Source organism: Oncorhynchus gorbuscha, linkage group LG02 (genome assembly GCF_021184085.1).
Source record: "Oncorhynchus gorbuscha isolate QuinsamMale2020 ecotype Even-year linkage group LG02, OgorEven_v1.0, whole genome shotgun sequence".
NCBI classification, from domain to species: Eukaryota; Metazoa; Chordata; class Actinopteri; order Salmoniformes; family Salmonidae; genus Oncorhynchus; species Oncorhynchus gorbuscha.
This window is the reverse complement of record NC_060174.1, coordinates 75,551,800-75,576,602: the sequence shown is the minus strand read 5'-3', so window position 1 is coordinate 75,576,602 and position 24,803 is coordinate 75,551,800. Positions and strand designations below refer to the sequence as shown.

The following is a 24,803-nucleotide window of genomic DNA, read 5'->3' as shown; positions in this document are numbered from 1 at the left end:
AGAGAACTAATTGATCAATGTTACTGTTTTTCCATTGACTGCCATTGAAAGGTATTGGTTATAGGAAAGAGATTGTGTAATGTTGATGTGATGTAAACAAGCTGACCCCAAATCCATCATGAACTATATAGCCTGAGTGCAGCAGAGTATGATCTGTGGGAGACTCAAACAGGCTTCTACAGTACATATATTAGCTATATACTTATTAGGGATATAGACTACAACATAACTGAATGCTTGAACATATGCATGTTCTGGTTGATTTGGACTTTTAACAGAGTACAATTTTTGGTATCAGTCACATTTTTGTGATCTCGATTTTCATAGAAATAAATATAAAGACAATTACTTTTGTTTATTTTATTGCTTTTTGCCAACCCATTCACAAATGACTGTCAAATTGTTGTTACTGAGTAACATATGTGTAAAGGAAACCGTATGTTATAAAAACACATATTTAATGTAATTACTTTGGTTTTTGACATTTTCTATTGCATCATTTGCTTGGACAGAGTCCTTATTAACTCACAAGCAGCCTGTCTGGCACTCACTGATCAGTCCACAAACTCTAGAGAACAGACTGTGGCACAACCTGAGAACAGTACATGGATTCTGAGCAGAGTCAGAAATATACAGTAACTTCATAGGACTGTAAAGAGGAAACTATTTCTGCTTAAGCACAAACATCCCACCACAAGTTGTGAAATGTGTAAGCTTTCATATAGCGCCAACTACATGCCTCTAAATTAGTAAAAAGTTTTCATAGATACCAAACTCCTTGCAGTAACATTCTGTTTCCAAATCTGTACATAAGAAAAGCATAGCAAGACAGCTTAAAAATAGAAATCATTTTTCCAAGTAACAAATGAATGGCATGATCCTTAGCATTTGGTAGAAGGGTGATGCATTATAAATTAGACTAAATACATCAGCAATCCATATTTAGTCTGCCTGCCAGTGGCATAATGCTTGTGTATTATGACATTATTGTCAAGCATTAGGCACTAATGTAGTTCATAGTGGTTTCAGGCAGTTTGAATTCATGTTCCATCATGGACCACATAGTAGTCTGAAGAAGCAGCATTTCAAGCACGACCAAAATTATTGAGTGACCCAAAATCCTAAGAGATCATTTGGTCAAAAGACACTCGTGAGCTCTCCCAAACTGGGTTACAATCTGAAGAGGAATACACTGGGAAAAGGGATCAATGGAAAGTGATTGTACCAGCATCAAATAACAAAAAAGAACAAGGAACACAACATTCTAATTTCCATAGCTAGTTAGCATATGTTCCCCTTTCTGTATTTCAGAATCCATTTCCCCTCCATCACCATTCAACCTATCATATGATTCTTCTTTGGTCCTGTGCCGCAGAACAGACCATTTGATCTACTGACATGTAACATTCGCTCACACTGAATCAGTGACACTCAGGCCACACGGTCAATTCCAGAGCGGAGGTTTTTTATGAAAACTACATCTGCTATATTTATATTATTACCCAACCAACACAAAGGCATGAGACAAGTACTCCATTAAATTACAGTTAACAAATAAATATATTACAGAAAGTAGGTAGGTACCACTGTGACTGACTAGGTGTTGAATGTGTTCATTTGAGAAATGAGTGGATGTGTCAATGAGTTACAATACAAAATGTGAAACTACATGCCCAGGGAACAGAACTATACTTATAGGTCCCATTGTGTAGTGTGCCTGTGTGTTTATTTTCTAACTAAAAAGTATGTTATGTAAAGTAGCTCATATTGTAAACATTTAGACTGCCCTTTCTATCATGTTCAGGATGAATTTAATTACATGACATTTTGATCCCATAAACACAGAGTGACACACTCAAAGCTCAGTGCATGTGACTGGGGTGAGACCATGAATCAAGAGGGTTGGACCTAAACCATAAGTCACAGCTTCCAGCTGACTGAGATATGTGTGTGATTGGCTGGAGTGAGCAGGGGGGCGTGGTAAATACAGGAAGCGGACAGCAGCCTCAGCACTGTGCTCCATCAGCATCCTGTTGACTGCAGACTGGAAGTCCTCTGAAAGGGCCTGGGCCGGCTTCGTCAGACCCTCCAGCTCTGGGTCCTGTGTCTGTTTCTGTCCGTAGAGCTGCACCACAGAGTCCCAGGGCACTATCTTGATGGATGCCCTGATCCTCAGCTTCCTCAACAGCTCCCGGTAGGTCTCCTCTTTAACCACCCAACCCTGGTCGCTGGACTCTGCCTCCACACACAGGAATATTCTCATTCTGGCATGGCGCCATCGGCTGGCCATGTTGAGAACACACGCCATCTGCAGCAGGAAGAGACTGCACACGTCCACGGAGGCTGCAGACGTGCTGCTCGGCTGCAGCAGGTTGAGGGGCCACACGTCGATGATCCTCGCGGCCCCGTCCATCTTGGTCCCCATGCCCTCTCCCTGCAGCTGGAAGAAATAGCGGCCCAGACACACGTTCTTACTCATCTTGATGGCATCCGAGATGATTCCCACATACTCCTCTGACGTGAGCCAGCGTGGGCTCTCCACATGGCGGACCGGGGGGAAGTGGGCTTGCAGAGAGGGCAGATCCACCCCAAAATCATCCCCTCCAGACCCTTTTGACTCACAGAAGGCAGGGTCTTGGATGAAGTAGTCCTCAGGGGTGCAACTGTCGTAGAACCCCAAGACCAGAGTGTTGGGCTTCATGCCGCCTTGAAAAGATAAGAGTGGAGGAGGATAATCAAATGCACTAAAAATGTATATTGCTTGACGGGTAAAACTGTTATATTCCATTTTCCAAAGTAGTAATATTATAATGAATATGTCGTGTCAATACTCTTCCCGACACCGTTGTGTGTGAAGAGGAGAAATCAACAGAGGAGAGGCAGGAGAAATCAACGACCCAGAATGGTAAGCAGGAGGATATGTAACTCACCCAGGCCGGTGATACGGAGCAGATGCTGTGTTCCCTGCCTCACAGAGGGGGACAGAGTCAGATCCACGAAGGCCTTCACCCCCAGCTTATCCACCAGACTCAGCCAGAAGTTATACTGCTGCTGGACAGGGTCAGAGGGCAGGGTGTCTGAAACACAGATGAGAGGCTGGCCGAGTGACTGGACTGCCTTGATTCCCAAACAAAAGAAGAGCCTGACTAGTTTCCATAAAATGTTCAATGAATTGTCTATGAATAGAAATGTCATATTTCTAGGAATATCACACTTACTGTAGATTACTCATTTTTGTATCAAATAGTAGAAGCTTTAGGTTTCATGTGGTCATAAACATGACAAGCATTTATTGTAAGTCAATCACGATTCCGCTGGCACCAGAACTCCCGTCACCATCCATATAATATTACCCAGATCTCCCAACTTCACGTGTCCCAGAACAAACAGCCCGCCCTTCTTCAACTGGTTGACAAAGTTGATGAGCTGGCAGGAGGAGCGAGGGTTGGCCACCATCAACAACACCTGGGGCCTCCAGAACTTCACATGGTCCTTCCTCACGTCCAGCATCAGCAGATACTTACGCACCTACAGGAGGTGGAATGGGTGGAAACCAGATTCAAAGCATCAAGTATGACAGCAGTGACACACCCCAGGGTCCTGTTAAGTAGGAAACAGCGTAGAAAAATATTTTGCATCAGAAAATGAAAATCTGTTTTCTAAATTGGACAAGTTCAGGTAGTTCTTCCCCATTGCAAAATATTTTCTCTCCTGTATGGGCCAGGAACTGGCCCATACAGTGGGGCAAATAATTATTTAGTCAGCCACCAATTGAGCAAGTTCTCCCACTAAAAAAGTTGGGAGGCCTGTAATTTTCATCATAGGTACACTTCAACTATGACAGACAAAATTAGATTTTTTTCTCTCCAGAAAATCACATTGTAAGATTTAATGAATTTATTTGCAAATTATGGTGGAAAATAAGTATTTGGTCACCGACAAACAAGCAAGATTTCTGTCTTTCACAGACCTGAAACTTATTCTTTAAGAGGCCTCTGTCCTCCACTCGTTACCTGTATTAATGGCACCTGTTTGAACTCGTTATCCGTATAAAAGACACCTGTCCACAACCTCAAACAGTCACACTCCAAACTCCACTATGGCCAAGACCAAAGAGCTGTCAAAAGACACCAGAAACAAAATTGTAGACCTACACCAGGCTGGGAAGACTGAATCTGCTATAAGTAAGTAGCTTGGTTTGAAGAAAAACTGTGGGAGCAATTATTAGGAAATGGAAGACATACAAGACCACTGATAATCTCCCTTGATCTGGGGCTCCATGCAAGATCTCACCCCGTGGGGTCAAAATGATCACAAGAACGGTGAGCAAAAATCCCAGAACCACACAGGGGGACCTAGTGAATGACCTGCAGAGAGCTGGGACCAAAGTAACAAAGCCTACCATCAGCAAGGGCATTAAAGATGAAACGTGGCTGGGTCTTTCAGCATGACAATGATCCCAAACACACCGCCTGGGCAACAAAGGAGTGGCTTCGTAAGAAGCATTTCAAGGTCCTGGAGTGGCCTAGCCATTCTCCAGATCTCAACCCCATAGAAAATCTTTGGAGGGAGTTGAAAGTCCGTGTTGCCCAGCAACAGCCCCAAAACATCAATGCTCTAGAGATCTGCATGGACGAATGGGCCAAAATACCGGCAACAGTGTGAAGCCAACAAAGGGTATATAACAAAGTATTGAGAAACTTTTGTTATTGACCAAATACTTATTTTCCACCATAATTTGAAAATAAATTCATAAAAAATCCTACAATGTGATTTTCTGGATTTTTTTTCTCTCATTTTGTCTGTCATAGTTGAAGTGTACCTAAATGATGAAAATGACAGGCCTCTATCATCTTTTTAAGAGGGAGAACTTGGACAATTGGTGGCTGACTAAATTTTTTGCCCCACTGTATGGGCCAGTTCCTGGGTCGTGTTCAGTAGAGAAAATATTTTGCAATGGGGAAGAACTACCTGAACTTGTCCAATTTAGAAAACAGATTTTCATTTTCTGATGCAAAATATTTTTCTACGCTGTTTCCTACTTTTTTGCCCCACTGTAAGTGTGTGTTTGTATGTACTGGCACAAGTCTGTGTGTGTGGTGTGGGTACCTGATGAAAGATGAGAGCCTGGCTGATGTATCCCCAGCTGCTGGTTGGTGATCTGTAGTGCAGGAAAAGCAACAGCAGTAAGAGGAGGACGATGCTGGCTGAGGAGTAGACCGGGTTAATGACGAACATCATCACCAGACAGCTTAGGATGCCCAGCAGACATGTGTGCCAGGAGAACACCTGGAAAGTGGGCCTGGTGAAGACAGGGAGACAGGTAAAACAGGTGAAAGATGGGTGAAAACTGGACATTGATGGTCAAAAGTATTCTAGTTAAACACTACTTCACTAAGGACAGCATCATCACACAATGAGGTCAATGTCTTCTTTTTTTATAACAGATTGTACAGCATGATGCTAGTGTTTGTTTACCTGAAGTTGGGGGCCGATGCCCACTCCAGAGCCAGACAGGCCAGGTCGACAGCAGCATAGGCCAGCAGGTAGAATACTGTCACCAGGCCAGCTATGGCATTAAGCTGGCCTGCAAACACCACACACTACACAGTCACACCAAAGACACAAGTCTCAGAGGCTGTAGAATATTAAAAGTAGTACTGCATAGCTAAATACGATACACCCATCGCTTCTCCTCACCTGTGCCAACCCCCAGGTGTAGAGCACTGCCACCCATGGGTTGCCTGAGCTGGATGTGATAGCAGCAGGAGCCAATGGAAAACCTACGGGTAACACAACATCAAAGCATGCTCCTTATTTTATATTAAACAAAAACATGTTATTTACTCTGTTGCAGAAATAGCCTGTCTTTTAATGTGAAACTTGTTCAACAACATCTTACCAAAGAGTTGGTCCAGTGCGAGGGCATGGAGGATCCGGGACGCCCCAATCAGAGAGCACATGGCTGCTGACAGGGCAGAACAATAGATCCCGATGGTGACAAATGGAGGCCAGATGTTTATACGCTGGAAGAACCCGTAATCCTGAGCCAACAGGGTCCTAAACAAAAGACATTCATTAGTTGGCTGTATTAAAACTTATGGAGGAGTGTTCCTGTGGCGGGACCAAATCAGCGGAAAGTTTAGAGCGCCACCTATAGTTTTTGATAAAACTCAAACTTTCATTAAAACACACATGCAAGGTACTGAATTAAAGCTACACTCGTTGTGAATCTAGCCACCAAGTCAGATTTGTAAAATGCTTTTCGGCGAAAGCATGAGAATTTATTATCTGATAGCACGCACCCCCCAGAATAACAGACCGTCAACAAAACAACAGATTTTGCGGTAGCCGGCGCTACCCAAAACGCAGAAATAAAATATAAACATTCATTACCTTTGACGAGCTTCTTTCTTGGCACTGCTATATATCCCATAAACATCACAATTGGGTGTTTTTCCTGATTAAATCTGTCATTGTATAGCCAAAATGTTGTTTCTTAGACCGGTCTGATCCAGGAATATTCCATTTTACAAGACGCAACGTCACTTTTTAAAATGACGAAAGTTGCCTATAAACTTTTACAAATCACTCCAAACTACTTTTCTAAACCAACTTTAGGTATTAATAAATGTTAATAATCTATAAAATTGATCACGGGGCGATCTGTATTCGATAGCAGCAAGTCTTGAAATCAGCGTCCATGTTTTCAATTTCACAACATCCTGTGGTGAGCCTAAAACAGGAAGGGCCAAAACGTCATCTAACCAAGGATAAAGCAGACTGGAAATGCCAGTACTGGCGACATCGTGTGGAAGCTGTAGGCGTTTACAGGGCATCCTCATTTATTTTCTGTCGCCTTAGACAATACATTGACTGGCGGATTGATATTTTTTTTGTGTTTTTGGTAAACAGTTGAGGGATTTTTACTCCTAAACACGTTATGTTATAGCCACAGACACGATTTAACCAGTTTTAGACACTTCAGAGTGTTTTCTATACACACATACTTATCATATGCATATACTATATTCCTGGCATGAGTAGCAGGACTTTGAAATGTTGTTTCAGTATGATTAATATGCGGGTATTAAATGATGAGAAAATTAGATAGGTTGACATTCCAAGCCTCAATAACAGCCCATCAATTCAGACCTTTCACATGTGGAGCTGGCCAGGATGAAGAGCAGGACATAGACTATGAAGGTGTAGAGGACTGCAATAATGGTGCCTTTGGGAATGGCAGCACTGGGGTTCTTCAGCTCTCCTACAGACAACAGATTGAGGGGAAGATGGTGGAACATGTCAAGTTTGAGTCTACATGAAGCTTAAATGAGATGTGAAGTAATGGAGGGCAATTCCATGGTAACACAATTATGCTAAGACTCAGATTTATCACTTTAAAATGTATACCAAACAAAAACACATTGATTTCCAAGTTGAACAAAACACAAGACTACTTTCAACAATTTCCATAGAAAATTGTACAACTGTGCAGATGTAGCGAAATGCTTGTGCTTCTAGTTTGACAATGCAGTAATATCTAACAAATTCACTTACTCAGGGTAATTGGTTACCGTGGATTTGCCCTGAACTAAAAGATTCCATTACCTTGATTCAGAATGCATATGGAAAGTTGTTAATGACAACTATTTGTAGTTGTAATATCCACCAGCTGGCATGAGTTTTAATGTGTGTGGATAGTACCTGACATGTTGGCTCCGGCCATGATTCCGGTGCAGCTGGTGAACATGACAGCGAACACGGTGGCGAATGACATGACTTTACCAGTGCTGTAGTCCACAGTGTAGCCCGCTAAGGATAAGAAAGAGGAAGAACACTATTTCTACAACAGCTCTCTCAAACCATAAAACTAACAACTTTTTACACATCCAGTTCAACTTCCCTATCAAGGCTTACTATAACTAGAATGCATCTGAAATAGCACGCTGTTCCCTATACAGTGTACCTAAGTACTATCACACCGTCCCCCCCCCTGACCTTTGACCCCAGGCAGCCAGTACTCACAGCCCAGGTTGTCCTTCAGCGTGGTGCCATTGAAGCCTGTGTAGCTGGCATTGTAGGTGAGGGTCTGGTTGCCAGGGCCCTGGTGGGTGATGAGGAACTTTAGGGGCGTGGTCAGCGCCAGGGGGCTGATGTAGATGGACAGAAGGGAGATGGTCACCACCAGCAGGATGAGGAAGGAGGTGCGGGCGAAGATGTGGGCGCCCACTAGGCACACCATCAGAACCAGCAGGAGAACTATGGAAGAGTACAGCACTGTGTACCAGTAGCCCTGGGGAAGCACTCGAAACGCAGAGGAGGACGCTGAGGTGGAAGTGGGACATAGAAGTTGATAAGATGTCAGATGGACACATGGTGGAATGACTCCTTTGAATGCATGAGGAACCAACCTTCTAAGAAGAGATTTTTTTTAAGCAGTACCACAAAACATGGCATGCATGCTAGGAATTATAAGTATTGGGCTGTTAATTATAGAATGTCAAAACTAACCTGGATCCTGACCAAATATGTCAAGTAGTGCCTCTACCAGACCAAGCACATACACTCCACATGCACACACTTTGGCCAGGAAGAACATGAGGCCAATGCTTCCTCCAAACTCTGGGCCCAAAGATCGACTAATCATGACTGGCAGACAATAGGTCAAGGGGTTAAATATCACTGATCTGGAGTGAATCATTTGATTTTAAAACTATGAGCAGGCAAAAGTCAGCATAGCAACCTGCTCAGTTGGTTAAATCATATGATGCACACAGGGCTGGACTAATGCATTCCGGGGCCCGGGGCACCTAACTCCAGGGCCCCGCCAAAAATATTTTTGGGAAAACACAAAACACCTGGAGGTCGGGTGCCTCGGGACATGTCCCCTTTGTGTCTGTTAGGTAATCTGGGCCTGGATGCATCAGATGTTTAATTTAGTTTATTAGGATCCCCATTAGCTGTTGAACGTGCAGTAGCTACTCTTCTTGGGGTCCACCATGTCTTTACCGTGTCCAAATGTCATCAGAAACAGTTATCTTTCACTTCAAAACATAGAATCCCACCATTTTCACAATCTTGGGTTGGTGTTGGAGATTATGAAAATGTTCAAATCGTGGTGAAATTTCCCTTAAAGATAAGGTCTAGAATTACTGTAAAGACTGTGGCATCAAGATTGAATTGTAAAAGCATAGCTGTTTTAAACTGCACTAATACTTAAGAGGAATAAGAAACACTTGCTAAAAAAAAGAATGTTTTGGGGGGGTGAGAACAAACCGGTGTTAAGGATACAATAGGCCCCACCTCCCTGCACAGCACCGTTGGTGGAAATAGCACAAATGGACAAGATGGTGAGGGAGATAATGGTGTAGGCTACAAGCAGCATCACAAGACCCTGCAAGAGCCCCGCATGACCAACCACAAACCCTATAGGAGACATCATTACACAGTATTAGTCTTGTTACAGGACCACAATATATTAACCTAATGCATTCACATGCATGCACAGTTACACACACTTTAAAAAAAAATCTAGCAAAGCTTGAAGCCAACAGCAGTTTCTGACCATCAGCAAGCATCACTGCACATCGCACTGTAAATAAATTCCACATTCACAGCCTATATTTGTAGTTGTCTGACATCTAGATGCTGCACTCACCAGTTCTGAGGAAGAGGACAATGCTAAACATGGAGAGGACAGTGGGCACCATCACCCCAAAGAAGGTGTTGAGCTTCCGAGGTACAGCATTAGGAGTGCTGGCCTCCCCAGTGCCCTCTGACGCCCCTATGCCACACACTGCATTGTCTGCTGATAGACCACATACCCCATGGGCGAGGAGGGGTGTGTGTTCATTAGACATGGCTTTCAGCAGAAGCGTTTTGTTTTGAGATGGTTCAGACGTCCCCTGAACCTGTTGTAACCCTGTTAAATGGAGTCATTATTTGTATAAGTTCGTAGCAACGCTGACAATAGGACATATTCCTGAAAACACAGTATGGCTTTATATTTACAACAACAAAAATAGGTTCAAATAGAAGGGGCGAGCGGAGGGTTTTAAATAAAACTATGAGCCACCAGAAAAGCATCAGACATTCTACATAAACATGATGCTTCAAGGTCATGCAACGTTAAGAGTTGCGCGATTGTATCAAATTGATGTTTAATTTCATGTATCCACAAAGGGGAAGTGAAGCGGCGATACACAGCGGTTCTCAGCGAGGTCATTCTACAATTCAACCTCGCAATTCCGTAAACTTGTAGTTTGACTAATGATAAAACATTTGTTTATTGTGTTGTTTGCTTTGCGATAATACCGTATGGTAGGTATAGCCAGATGAAAACAGAAACTCACCTAAACTCCGTCAGCAAGAATCAGCGCGCGCACTTCCGCTTGTTAAAAACCTCCTCAACCCGCCTCTGTCTCTGAGACTGCCCGCTTATTAGTTCACAGCTAAATGATGACGTAATTTAACAGCATTAACACATGCGTGTTTTGTTAGTTAATAGTTGATTTTAGTAGATTTGAAAACTAATGGCCATAGGTAGCATAGGCGACATACATATTATCCAATAGCGCATAAGTTATTAAACAGAAATGCCTAAATCTAAACAGATGTAATTCAAATGTACATATGTATTCTATATATGCCCATAGACATTGAGCAGCTTGCAGATATGATTCTGTCTACTTGCCGCCTCTATTTGTTCGGTGGAGGTCACGGGACAGTATTAACTGTTCATGTGACTGTCAAAAAGGGGAGGGTGAAAATACCAGAAATATATGTCATGAATGATTAGAGCCCTGTGTTTTGTCCAATCATGTGACATGCTTGGATTTTAATCTTTAGTTTTATTAATCACATGGTACCCTTTTTCTTATGTCAGATGGTCCACCACCATCCATAGACAACTGCTTAAATTTTGGGTGTAATTCTCATCTGGGGCCCTGTGTTTAGTCAAGATTGTACAAAACACAATGCCCCAGATGAGCAAAGCCAGACAGCAACGGTGGGGTGTATAGTTCTCTGTATCTTGTGATCTGTAGAAAATATTGTAATGACTATATTTAAGATTATGAATCAACTTGGTGTCTTGGGTCCCTTTCAGATGTTGTTTTTCAAAAGGATCTGACCCTTTTCCCTCAATTTTCACCTAAAATGACATACCCAAATCTAACTGCCTGCAGCTCAGGACCCGAAGCAAGGATATGCATATTCTTGATACCATTTGAAAGGAAACACATTGACATTTGTGGAAATGTGAAATTAATGTAGGAGAATATAAACACATTAGATCTGTTAAAACATCTTGTACCATCATCTTTGAAATGCAAGAGAAAGGTCCTAATGTATTATTCCACCCCATTTAGGTTATGGCCACTAGATGGCAGCAGTGTATGTGTAACGTTTTAGACTGATCCAATGAACCATTGCATATCTGTTCAAAATGTTGTGCCTAATTGTTTTATTATTACATTTTCAAAGTTCATAATTTTGTACTCTCCTCAAACAATTGCATGGTATTCTTTCACTGTAATAGCTACTGTAAAGTGTACAGGACAGTAAGATTAACAAGAATTTAAGATTTCTGCCCATATCAGATACAGTTGAAGTCGGAAGTTTACATACACTTAGGTTGGAGTCATTCGTTTTTCAACCACTCAACAAATTTCTTGACAACAAACTATAGCTTTGGCAAGTCGGTTAGGAAATCTACTTTGTCCATGACACAAGTAATTTTTCCAAAGAATTGTTTACAGACAGATTATTTCACTTATAACTCAGTATCATATCTCCAGTGGGTCAGAAGTTTTCATACACTAAATTGACTGTGCCTTTAAACAGCTTGAAAAATTCCATAAAATAATGTTGTGGCTTTAGAAGCTTCTGATAGGCTAATTGACATAATTTGAGTCAATTGGAGGTGTATCTGTGGATGTATTTCAAGGCATACCTTCAAACTCAGTGCCTCTTTGTTTGATATCATGGGAAAATCAAAAGAAATTAGTTAAGACCTCAGAAAAAAAATTCTAGACCTCCAAAAGTCTGGTTCATCCTTGGGAGCAATTTCCAAACGCCTGAAGGTAGCACGTTCATCTATACAAACAATAGTACACAAGTATAAACACCATGGGACCACATAGCCGTTATAGCGCTCAGGAAGGAGACATTCTGTCTCCTAGAGATGAACATACTTTGGTGTAAAAAGTGCAAATCAATCCCAGAACAACAGCAAAGGACCTTGTGAAGATGCTGGAGGAAACAGGTACAAAAGTATATATATCCACAGTAAATCGAGTCCTACATCAACATAACCTAAATGTCCGCTCAGCAAGGAAGAAGCCACTGCTCCAAAACCTCCATTAAAAAGCCAGACTACGGTTTGCAACTGCACATGGGGACAAAGATCGTACTTTTTGGAGAAAGGTCCTCTGGTCTGATGAAACAAAAATAGAACTGTTTGGCCATTATGACCATCATGTTTGGAGGAAAAAGGGGGAGGCTTGCATGCCGAAGAACACCATCCCAACCGTGAAGTACGGGGGTGGCAGCATCATGTTGTGGGGGTGCTTTGCTGCAGGAGGGACTGGTGTCCTTCACAAAATAGATGGCATCATTAGGGAGGAAAATTACGTGGATATATTGAAGCAACATCTGAAGACATCAGTCACGAAGTTAAAGCTTGGTCGCAAATGGGTCTTCCAAATGGACAATGACCCCAAGCATACTTCCAAAGTTGTGGCAAAATGGCTTAAGGACAACAAAGTCAAGGTATCGGAATGGCCATCACAAAGCCCTGACCTCAATCCTATAGAAAATTTGTGGGCAGAACTGAAAATGAGTGTGCGAGCAATGCCTACAAACCTGACTCAGTTACACCAGCTCTGTCAGGGGGAAAGGCCCAAAATTCACCCAACGTATTGTGGGAAGCTTGAGGAAGGCTACCTGAAAAGTTTGACCCAATTAACCAATTTAAAGGCAACGATACCAAATACTAATTGAGTGCATGTAAACTTCTGACCCACTGGGAATGTGATGAAAGAAATAAAAGCTGAAATAAATCACTATTATTTTGACATTTCACATTCTTAAAATAAAGTGGTGATCCTAAACTGACCTAAGACAAGGAATTTTTACTAGGATTAAATGTCAGGAATTGTGGAAAAGCTGAGGTTAAAATGTATTTGGGAAAGGTGTATGTAAGCTTCAGACTTCAACTGTATGTCTATGTCCTAGGATTTGTTTTTGTTACTTACAACCTCATGCTAATCACATTAGCTCAACCATCCCACAGGGGGGAAACACATATCCCAAAGAGGTTAAACAAAATAATCAAATAATACTGTGAAAGTGTCACTTTTTATTGGTAAATTGTCAAAAACTTTATGTAAATGCATTGCTGTTCAAAATGAACAGGCTAACTCACAGTTCCATATAAAAACAATACACCAGAATAATAATTTAAAATGCATATCACTTCCCTGTTATGGGCTATTTATGGCATTAAACTGTTGATAATAGCGATGTGATGCCAACAAAAACACACTAATGATTTCTGCATTGTGATCCCAACTCAGCTCAAGTATTCTGTATTTCCATTTTATACAAAAAAATCTTATTTTTAAAGTAAATGCAAATCAACCCTTGATGCAAAATGGCTGTATGAACCTTTCCAGGTGGAATCTGCAAACCTCTCATATCTATGACAACATAATGACCACCCTTTTATGCCAATGAAGAAAATTGTGAACAAGTAGAAAAGAGAATAAATATGACTCTATACACAATCAGCTTGTCTACATTGTCAATTTAATAATATTAACTTCTGATTAGGATGACCTTAACACAAATAATCACATTTGTCAAATGTGTGTGTATGAATGTGTACCAAATCCATCCTGATCAGGAATCCAGGGACTGTGAGTGGTGGTGTGGCCATGTGTAGGAGGGCCCTGCTTGAAGTAAAGACAGTGATGGGTGGGGTGTGGTGGGAGAAGGTGAGTGGGTCAGCCTGTGCTTCTTGAGCTGGCCCAGCTCCCTGAAACAGCAGCCACACTGGGCACAGCGGTAGGGCCGCTCCCCAGTGTGGATGCGCTGGTGCTTATGCAGACTGTCCAGGTGGCGGAAACGCTTCTCGCAATACCTGCAAGGATATGGCCTCTCACCCGTGTGAATGCGCTGGTGTGTCTTCAGACAGTAGAAGCGACGGAAGCCCCGGCCACACACGTTGCAACGATGCACCTTATCTGAGCTCTCCCTTCTGACTTCAAAAGCCCCAACAAGACCAGGGCCTTCTACAATAGGTGGGACAAAGCCCATGAAGTTACCATCATTGTCATGGTTATCGATGTGAGTTGGCATCTGTGGTGGCAGTTGTGATGATTCAGGGAGGTGTGACTCCAGCATACTAGGTAACTCAGGGTCGTTTTCAATTTTAACTGTTCCTTTGACTTCTTGCACCTCATCCAGCACCTGGATCAGGCCCAGGTCATTCACATTGCCTGCTGGGTGACTCAGACCCATCTCAAATTCAAAGTTGGTAATAGAGGTTCTGTGAGGGACCTCTACTGCCACCGTATCCCCCTCCTGCTCGTGTGGAATTCTTCTAGAGTCCTCTAATCCACTTGCCCTGACTTTGTACTCTGAAAGAGATGAATGACATCATCATGACCAGTGAGCAGGAGACTTTTCACTTATTGAACGCATGCAAGTATTGATGTCTGTGTCCGGCGTAAGCCTACCTTTCTCTACAACTCCATCATCCGTGATGTAGAATTGATCCTCTGTATCCTCCTCAGTGTGTTGAGGTGAGCTTTCAACCTCTACTTGTGGCGCTTTGGATGTTAGTGAAGAATTGGAGCAAGAGACAGTGGAGGAGGATGTCTGTATTCCTCTCAAGCTTGTGCTGCTCCTGGGCCATTCATGCTGCACTGTTGGTAAGCAAAGACCTACACTAGGGAGTGACTTTGAAAACTGGGATCGTGTGGATGAGGCTCGAAACGACTTGGGCACACGGGTCTTGCCCCTGTTCAGCATGCTGGATGGACTCCCCGTACCAGGACCTAATGTACCTGATCTAGGATGGTTGTGATTAAGGAGTAAACACTGTTTGATGTTGTTCTCGGCTGCTGTCATGTAGTACCGTACAGCGTTGAGTTCACCCTCCGATAGCTCAAGTCTCTCTCTCAAACTTTGGTTCTCACGATGAGACTCAGCAGCAGCAGTCCGAGCTGCGGTCATTTTGATGCCGACTACCCTGGCAGTTTCCTTTAAAACCGTTTCAACAGCACACCTTACTGCCCGTTCGATGGTCGATGCAAGTTCATATTGGAGGAAAGAGACACTGGCCTCCATCGTCAGACTCATGGTAGTGATTAGCTAGATGGGACGTTTCCCAACAGTTCTAATAAGCAAGCTACAACAAGAGGCTCAGGATTCAGTCCTTGTTTTGTAAGCAAGGTAGCTAGCTAGCAACTGCGTTAGCTACGTAACTCCGCTACTTAGCTAGCTAAAGTTAAATGTCCAGCTAGCCGCTCTGGCATGATACACGAGTGACAGTCATTTGTTTTTAAATCAAACAAACTGAACAACTCAATTACTCATACATTGAGTCAACTTGTTTCTCGGATGTTCTTACTAAAAAACGTGGTAATAACTTGTGTTAAATGTTTTGCTAGCTCACCTTTCTTCTTCTGAGGTTTTATGGCAACCAGGCAGACTACAAATTGTGGTCCACAACTATTAACTGTATTTCCGCCACCTACTGTACGGAGTAGTGAACTTGGGGAAAAAAATATTCCAGGAAAAATTACATATAAAAAAACAAAAATAAATAATAGCGCATCCCACTCCTTCAGTCACATACCGATCGATATCACATCCCTGCACAGGCTCGGGGGCCTGGGAGAGGGAACATTTGCGGCCAGTAGGCCTAATCCCTGCAATGTTTCAACCGTTCCTTCCTGAAGACCCCAAAACATTTATGCGCAGATTATGGGCGCGTTCCTCTTCCCAGGCGTTGCTGACGCATACAGCTAACCACGTCATATGTTATATCAATCTGGTGCCCGACGGCACAGTCGATGAGGCTAATAGCGTAGCAAAGTCTATATATTTTTATAACTAACCCCATTTCTATAATTGACCAGAGCCTATTGTTTCAAATGGGAGCAAATTAATCATAGTGGGCAGAACAAGCAAGGGGGTGGGCAGAGCCAAGCACGAGCTAGCGAGGTCCTATTTGTGCGTTCTCGCATTTATTTGCATATTTCCGTCGGGGAACGCCTACGCTGTGAAGTGCGTGTTTGCAATAACTCAATTCGCTCTTGCGCTCATTCTAAACAATGCAATTTTTAGAAACAAAGGTTAAGGTCTACAAAACTCAGTCCAGTCGGTTTGTTACAGATTATACTTTTGGAAACAGAAAACTGTGTGGAGATCAAATGTTTCATCAATTCATTTGCAGAATGTCCGCCAAAATCCCATTTCGCCACATCTTCTTCCACTGCTTGCCACTGGGCTTCCTTTTTTCTCTCTTTTTTTGACACTGGGCTTCCTCTCATCACCATATTTGGTAGGGAGTTGAAATGCCGACCAGATGTTTCACATATTTCATCCGGTGAAATATCTGGCTCATTGTTGTATCTGTGATTATATCCTGTTTCTTGGACTTCTTGTTTGCAAGCTCACCCAGAGATGAAGTGGAAGAGAGACGCCCAACTCGGTGGAAATTCTCCCTCCAGCAGGTGGCGGTTTTTACATTTACATTACATTTACATTTAAGTCATTTAGCAGACGCTCTTATCCAGAGCGACTTACAAATTGGTGCATTCACCTTATGACATCCAGTGGAACAGTCACTTTACAATAGTGCATCTAAATCTTAAAGGGGGGGAGTTTTTGTATGGAGGTCAATGAGTGTCGAATTTGGTCAATAAAAAAATGAATGGATAATTTTTAAATTTACTTAACCTTTATTTAACTAGGCAAGTCAGTTAAGAACAAGTTCTTATTTACAATGACGGCCTACCCCAATCAAATCTTAACCCGGACAATTGTGCACTGCCCTATGAGACTCCCAATCACGACCGGTTGCGATACAGCCTTGAATCAAACCAGGGTCTGTAGTGACACCTCTAGCACTGAGATGCAGTGTCTTAGACCGCTGCACCACCCAGGAGCCCTATTTGCTAAGTGAGATTTATTTGATCAAATAGAAATGTCCAAATTTTTTAATTGTTAAGAGTGTACTGATATAAGTAGGACACGTGTCATCCCGGCAACTTTGAGAAAAAACACTTTATAACAGTTATCTCGAGATGGCTATGCATATTATGAAATGCATATTAGGAAATAAGGCTAGTAACATAGCAACTCTCTCCATTGAATACAAGCAGTTGAGGTCAACAACCCTCATTGAATATTCAAATAATGATTACAATAATGAGATGTATTTGGCACGCCTCACCATGCATCAACTTTTGTGTGTCGCTTAGTTATGGCGTCAAATGAGGTACAGTGGAGGAGGAGCTTTGTGGACCTTGTAGTTCTAACAGAGGGCAGACAGACCCCATGTCGTGCAATGACCATACAGTCATTTTAACCAGCATTACTTGCATAACAGCATAGAGAGACAGCTAAAATAGGGGAAAGTATAGTATAGGTCTAGTACTGACAGAGGGTCAGATGTTACGAGTCTAGAATGATAGGTGAGATTCTCTATATCCTTTCAAAAAAGCCCAAATGCACCTAACATAACTAGCTAGTTCCTCGAATATCACATAAATCAAATCAATCAAATCAAATTTTATTTGTCACATACACATGGTTAGCAGATGTTAATGCGAGTGTAGCGAAATGCTTGTGCTTCTAGTTCCGACAATGCAGTGATAACCAACAAGTAATCTAACTAACAATTCCAAAACTACTGTCTTATACACAGTGTAAGGGGATAAGGAACATGTACATAAGGATATATGAATGAGTGATGGTACAGAGCAGCATACAGTAGATGGTATCGAGTACAGTATATACATATGAGATGAGTGTGTAGACAAAGTAAACAAAGTGGCATAGTTAAAGTGGCTAGTGATACATGTGTTACATAAGGATGCAGTCGATGATGTAGAGTACAGTATATACATATGCATATGAGATGAATAATGTAGGGTAAGTAACATTATATAAGGTAGCATTGTTTAAAGTGGCTAGTGATATATTTACATAATTTCCCATCAATTCCCATTATTAAAATGGCTGGAGTTGGGTCAGTGTCAATGACAGTGTGTTGGCAGCAGCCACTCAGTGTTAGTGGTGGCTGTTTAACAGTCTGATGGCCTTGAGATAGAAGCTGTTTTTCAGTCTCTCGGTCCCAGCTTTGATGCACCTGTACTGACCTCGCCTTCTGGATGATAGCGGGGTGAACAGGCAGTGGTTCGGGTGGTTGATGTCCTTGATGATCTTTATGGCCTTCCTGTAACAACGGGTGGTGTAGGTGTCCTGGAGGGCAGGTAGTTTGCCCCCGGTGATGCGTTGTGCAGTCCTCACTACCCTCTGGAGAGCCTTACGGTTGAGGGCGGAGCAGTTGCCGTACCAGGCGGTGATACAGCCCGCCAGGATGCTCTCGATTGTGCATCTGTAGGAGTTTGTGAGTGCTTTTGGTGACAAGCCGAATTTCTTCAGCTTCCTGAGGTTGAATAGGCGCTGCTGCGCCTTCTTCACGACGCTGTCAGTGTGAGTGGACCAATTCAGTTTGTCTGTGATGTGTATGCCGAGGAACTTAAAACTAGCTACCCTCTCCACTACTGTTCCATCGATGTGGATAGGGGGTGTTCCCTCTGCTGTTTCCTGAAGTCCACAATCATCTCCTTAGTTTTGTTGACGTTGAGTGTGAGGTTATTTTCCTGACACCACACTCCGAGGGCCCTCACCTCCTCCCTGTAGGCCGTCTCGTCGTTGTTGGTAATCAAGCCTACCACTGTTGTGTCGTCCGCAAACTTGATGATTGAGTTGGAGGCGTGCGTGGCCACGCAGTCGTGGGTGAACAGGGAGTACAGGAGAGGGCTCAGAACGCACCCTTGTGGGGCCCCCGTGTTGAGGATCAGCGGGGAGGAGATGTTGTTGCCTACCCTCACCACCTGGGGGCGGCCCGTCAGGAAGTCCAGTACCCAGTTGCACAGGGCGGGGTCGAGACCCAGGGTCTCGAGCTTGATGACGAGCTTGGAGGGTACTATGGTGTTGAATGCCGAGCTGTAGTCGATGAACAGCATTCTCACATAGGTATTCCTCTTGTCCAGGTGGGTTAGGGCAGTGTGCAGTGTGGTTGAGATTGCATCGTCTGTGGACCTATTTGGGCGGTAAGCAAATTGGAGTGGGTCTAGGGTGTCAGGTAGGGTGGAGGTGATATGGTCCTTGACTAGTCTCTCAAAGCACTTCATGATGACGGAAGTGAGTGCTACGGGGCGGTAGTTGTTTAGCTCAGTTACCTTAGCTTTCTTGGGAACAGGAACAATGGTGGCCCTCTTGAAGCATGTGGGAACAGCAGACTGGTATAGGGATTGATTGAATATGTCCGTAAACACACCGGGTCTGCGCATGCTCTGAGGGCGCGGCTGGGGATGCCGTCTGGGCCTGCAGCCTTGCGAGGGTTAACACGTTTAAATGTCTTGCTCACCTCGGCTGCAGTGAAGGAGAGACCGCATGTTTCCGTTGCAGGCCGTGTCAGTGGCACTGTATTGTCCTCAAAGCGGGCAAAAAAGTTATTTAGTCTGCCTGGGAGCAAGACATCCTGGTCCGTAACTGGGCTGGATTTCATCTTGTAGTCCGTGATTGACTGTAGACCCTGCCACATGCCTCTTATGTCTGAGCCATTGAATTGAGATTCCACTTTGTCTCTGTACTGACGCTTAGCTTGTTTAATAGCCTTACGGAGGGAATAGCTGCACTGTTTGTATTCAGTCATGTTGCCAGACACCTTGCCCTGATTAAAAGCAGTGGTTCGCGCTTTCAGTTTCACGCGAATGCTGCCATCAATCATAGAAACATTATTTGATGGACTATGACACTCTCATATCATGTTTTTTAATCGCTCCAGGTGACAATGGCTTCCAAACATGACAATAAATGAATGGTATTCTTCAATATTGCTTCTTTTTAAGGTCACAATTTTCCAGATCGTTGTTAAATAACTATGTGGCCTATGTGGCCAATAATGACTCTATTCATTTTGGAATTAGCCATTCCCAGAGCCATATATTTAGAAAGCTGGGCCAATGCAGTTTCTGCATTATGATACATTTACATGTGTTAGGTTCTTATTTTTCAGAGTAAATAATTCACGGACATTAGAGAAGCTTAACCAAGTTTAATTCTTCCCAAAGGGTCGTTACAGCTGTAATTCAGACAAAGACATGTTCCCATCATCACAAGTATATATACTCCACTTTAGACACTCCTCCTTCTCTCCAATCCTTACATCTTATGGTTCCACAGGAAGAGGGTAACATGATAATATAACCATTATTTCTCCCTTCAGGAGATCTGACCTGACCCCTCCTTCGCCTAATCCACAGATGTCCTCTCGTATCACCTATCGCACTCCCGTGACTCTCTCCCGTCCACCCAGCACATTCCACAGCCACTCGGTCTTTCTACAGATCTATCCTTTATATACTATGCGTCTGATCTTTCATGTCTTTAATATATCAATGTTCAAAGTTTAGCCAGAATCCAACACATTACACTTCAACACTGTATGGCAGCCATGTCAGCTCCCCATTAACATCACATGAGGAATATTTAATCAATGATATTTAACTGAATGTCTAGAACTAGAACAATATTCTAAATTCTAAAAGTTGGCCCAACTCTCTAAATACATGGCACGGCCATTCCTATCATACCCTTGCATTCAGTGTCCTTGGGAACAAAGCTTCATATTGATGTGACCCAACAACGGCTCCAAGGACTAGTAGGTGACATTCTCTTAAAATGGGAACACATGATATTTTAGGACAATTGTGGTCTCTATGTTTTGTTAAATGTTCCACTGCCACCCACTGTTTAAGCAAAGCATTGAACATCAAATCAGCCTCTTGGACTTTGGACATTTCTTGCATGCAAAAAATGGAGCGCAAAATGCACAATTGTGTTTATCTAAAGGTTTAATCAGGAAAAGCTTTATGGTCCAAAGATAAGAGTGGTCACCCAGTTTTGGAATTTACTCCAGCTAACCATGCCTTTTTACGTAAAGCATATGTACTGTTTTGGGCTAAATCAGGGTCACACAGAGTGTTTCCTGGTAGCCTCAAACAAATCTACTTTGAAACAAAAGTGTACACCTCACACACGTGGTTATGGGCTTAAAATAAAAGATGACACCTGTACCATATACAGAGCATTCGAAAAGTATTCAGACCCCTTGACTTTTGCCCCATTTTGTTACATTACAGCCTTATTCTAAAACGGATTAAAATGTTTTTTCTTTCTCACCAATCTACACACAATACCCCATAATGACAACGCAAAAACAGGTTTTTCAAAAGTTTTGCAAATCTATTAATCATAAAAAACGGAAATGTCACATTTACATAACTATTCAGACCCTTTACTCAGTACTTTGTTAAATCACATTTGGCACCAATTACAGCCTCGAGTCTTCCAGGGTATGATGCTACAAGCTTGGCACACCTGCATTTGGGGAGTTTCTCCCATTCTTCTCTGGAGATTCTCTCAAACTCTGTCAGGTTGGATGGGGAGCCTCACTGCACAGCTATTCTCAGGTCTCTCCAGATATTATTTCAGGTCTCTCCGGGCTCTGGCTGGGCCACTCAAAGAGATTTAGAGACTTGTCCCAAAGCCACTCCTGCGTTGTCATGGCTGTGTGCTTAGGGTCGTTGTCCTGTTGGAAGGTGAACCTTCACCCCAGTCTGAGGTCTTGAGCTCTCTGGAGAAGGTTTTCATTTTCTCTCTGTACTTTGCTCCATTCATTTTTCCCTCAATCCTTACTAGTCTTCCAGTTCCTGCCACTGAAAAACATCCCCACAGCATGATGCTGCAACCACCATGCTTCACCGTTGGGATGGTGCCAGGTTTCCTCCGAACATGACGCTTGTCATTCAGGCCAAAGAGTTAAATGTTGGTTTCTTCAGACCAGAGAATTTTATTTCTCAATGTCTGAGAGCCCTTTAGGTGCCTTTTGGCAAACTCCAAGAGGATTGTCATGTGCCTTTTACTGAGGAGTGGCTTCCGTTTGGCCACTCTACCATAACGGCCTGATTGGTGGAGTGCTGCAGAGATGGTTGTCCTTCTGAAAGGTTCTCCCATCTCCACAGAGAAACTCTGGAGCTCTGTCAGAGTGACCATCAGGTTCTTGGTCACCTTCTTGACCAAGGCCCTTCTTCCCTGATTGCTCAGTTTGGCCAGGCTGCCAGCACTAGGAAGAGTCCTGGTGGTTCCAAACTTCTTCCATTTAAGAATATTGGAGACCACTGTGTTCTTGGGGACCTTCAATGCTGCAAAAAAATGTTTTGGTACCGTTCCCCAGATCTGTGCCTTGACACAATCCTGTCTCAGGGCTCTACGGACAATATCCTTGACCTCATGGTTTGTTTTTTTGCTCTGACATGCACTGTCAACTGTGGGACCTACCTGTGGGATAGGGGTGTGCCTTTCCAAATCATGTTCAATCAATTTAATTTACCACAGATGGACTCCAATCAAGTTGTAGAAACATCTCAAGGATGATCAATGGAAACAGGATGCACCTGATATTCATTTTGAGTCTCATAGCAAAGGGTTCAAATACTTATGTAATTAAATATTTATGTAATTGTTTTTGCTTTTTAATAAAAAACTGTTTTTGCTTTGTCATTATGGGGCAGAGGGGTGTAGATTGATGAGGGAAAAAAATATTTCATCCATTTTAGAATAAAGCTGTAACGTAACAAAATGTGGAAAAGGTCAAGGGGTCTGAATACTTTCCGAATGCACTGCAGAGTTGAAATATATTTCATTTTGAGTTTGCATGCCAATATTACACTGTATATACATCACAGGAGACTGATATGTAACAAAACTGTTTGACATAGAAACACTGGATTTCCAGCATTAAAAATAAATACATGTTTATTCATTATGAAATTATGAAAAATATTAATGACATTCCACCCATGAGGCCACTAAAGGTAATTTAACTGCAGAAAAGGGCTATGTGTGGACTTTGCTCTGATTAAGGGGAACGAACCCCTATTGGAACTAAAAAATCTGAAGATATATGCTTATGAGTAGTTCAAGTAAGACATTTTTAGTGGCATGCATGCGTCTTTTCAATCTGTGGATGTATGGCTCCTTGTGTCCATCTCTTTGCTCAAACCCTTGCTGTTGCTAGGCAACCTATCCTCATTTACTACAGTCCCTTATGGGGCCTGCAGAGGGACAGGGCAGGTGGGATGTACCATTGCCTTACTTTGTGTAGGGGGATGATGCTTGTCCCTGCCTCTAATATTGCTGCCTTGCTGTTTCACTAACTTGCATGTCCAAGCCTTATAACCCCTTTGTCTGAAACAGAGTGCACTGCAACCAGACCCAAAGAAGGTAGTCTACGGTATTATGTTGAACTTCAAAGCACACCTTCAGCTTTTCCAATTACTTTTTGGAATGCACTGACACACAAAGTGTCAAAGAAAGCAAACCATGCATTCCCTTTAGATGTGTGTTGATCATTCACCTATCCACAGACTATGGCAGGTCTCGACACCAATTCAACCAAAACCAGTCACTGGGTTTCTGGGGTAAGCCCCCCCCCAAAAAAAAATATTGTTTTAGCTGGGAGTAAGCATACTTATATAGAAATTGAGAGCTTTTTTGTTATTGTTTTGTTGATTAAAATGCATTCTCTCAGAAAGTCCAATCTTTTTTTTTGTTGTCTTTCTTTGAAGAAACAGCCATTTTGACTGATCGAAGGCCTAGGTTTCCCCCTACCCTGGGGTCATTATTATAAATAAGAATTATTGGTTTGTTTGGTCCAATTTTGAACAATGCTCTACTCCAGTTAAACCAAAGAATATATTTATCAGGCCTATATGGCCGTTTAGAACCAGCTGCTTATTTCTAGTTTACTCCTGTCTTACAAATGCATTACAATATAAGGATATAATGATTATGCATATTGTGTTTGTTTGTGTGTGTGTGTGTGTGCGTGCTTGTGTCTCTGTGTGTGTGTGCATGTGCACACCTCTCTGTCTCTCTATCATACTCTAAAGTGTATACAGTTCAATGACAGTTTAAAAATGCATTATATAGCCCATAAGAATATAATTATTATGCAAATGACGTGTGTATTCTGTATTGTGTGTGTTTGTGTGGGGTGTGTGTGTACGCACAGGCCTCTGACCTCTCTATTACACTGTAATGTTCACACAGTCAATGACAGTAAATAAAGCAAAAGTTAAAAAATATATAAAAAATGTGACAGACAGATGATTTCTAAATTAGCAGATTACTCCCTATCATGAATATAAAACCATGGCTTGATAAAACCCCACCAGCTCTCACCAGCCTATGGCCTTGCACTTTCTCTCTCTCACACACACACATCTGTTAATTATTTAAAAAATAATTAAAGGAACCCTTAGTTACATCTCCAGAGTAATTAGGCTACTCTGAGGTATTAATTACACAAGTAGTTTAATCAAAAAATGAAGGGGAAGAAGTAAGAAATCGGCTATGCTGAGTGATGAGTTGAGGCCCATTGGAGCAACTTCAACAGTTATTTTCCTATAGGCTAGTGGAAGTAGTTAACG

The 24,803-nt window shown here is 42.5% G+C and overlaps 2 protein-coding genes across 3 annotated transcripts; both read right to left on the bottom strand.

Annotated features, from left to right (window-relative positions):
• Window positions 1–345: 345 nt before the first annotated feature.
• Window positions 346–10,511, bottom strand: LOC124009840 (solute carrier family 12 member 9-like). 2 transcript variants are annotated; one of them, XM_046322046.1, is made up of 15 exons: window positions 10,356–10,511; window positions 9,662–9,925; window positions 9,295–9,429; window positions 8,515–8,652; window positions 8,029–8,328; window positions 7,708–7,815; window positions 7,156–7,267; window positions 5,903–6,060; window positions 5,701–5,783; window positions 5,479–5,603; window positions 5,110–5,302; window positions 3,354–3,528; window positions 2,931–3,077; window positions 2,623–2,706; window positions 2,066–2,440 (listed from the first exon to the last, which is right to left on the bottom strand). In XM_046322046.1, the coding sequence occupies exons 2-15, from the start codon at window positions 9,861–9,863 to the stop codon at window positions 2,208–2,210; spliced, it is 2,193 nt and encodes a 730-aa protein (XP_046178002.1). In that variant the 5' UTR covers window positions 9,864–9,925; window positions 10,356–10,511; the 3' UTR covers window positions 2,066–2,207. The 2 variants fall into 2 exon arrangements, with proteins under 2 accessions (XP_046177993.1, XP_046178002.1); XM_046322037.1 differs by having other exon boundaries at window positions 346–2,706.
• A 2,834-nt stretch (window positions 10,512–13,345) lies between these two features.
• Window positions 13,346–16,189, bottom strand: LOC123994427 (zinc finger protein 467-like). Its single transcript, XM_046296989.1, has 2 exons — window positions 14,745–16,189; window positions 13,346–14,645 (listed from the first exon to the last, which is right to left on the bottom strand). Exons 1-2 carry the CDS (start codon window positions 15,367–15,369, stop codon window positions 13,906–13,908), a joined length of 1,365 nt encoding a protein of 454 aa, XP_046152945.1. The 5' UTR covers window positions 15,370–16,189; the 3' UTR covers window positions 13,346–13,905.
• Between the last annotated feature and the right edge of the window lie 8,614 nt (window positions 16,190–24,803).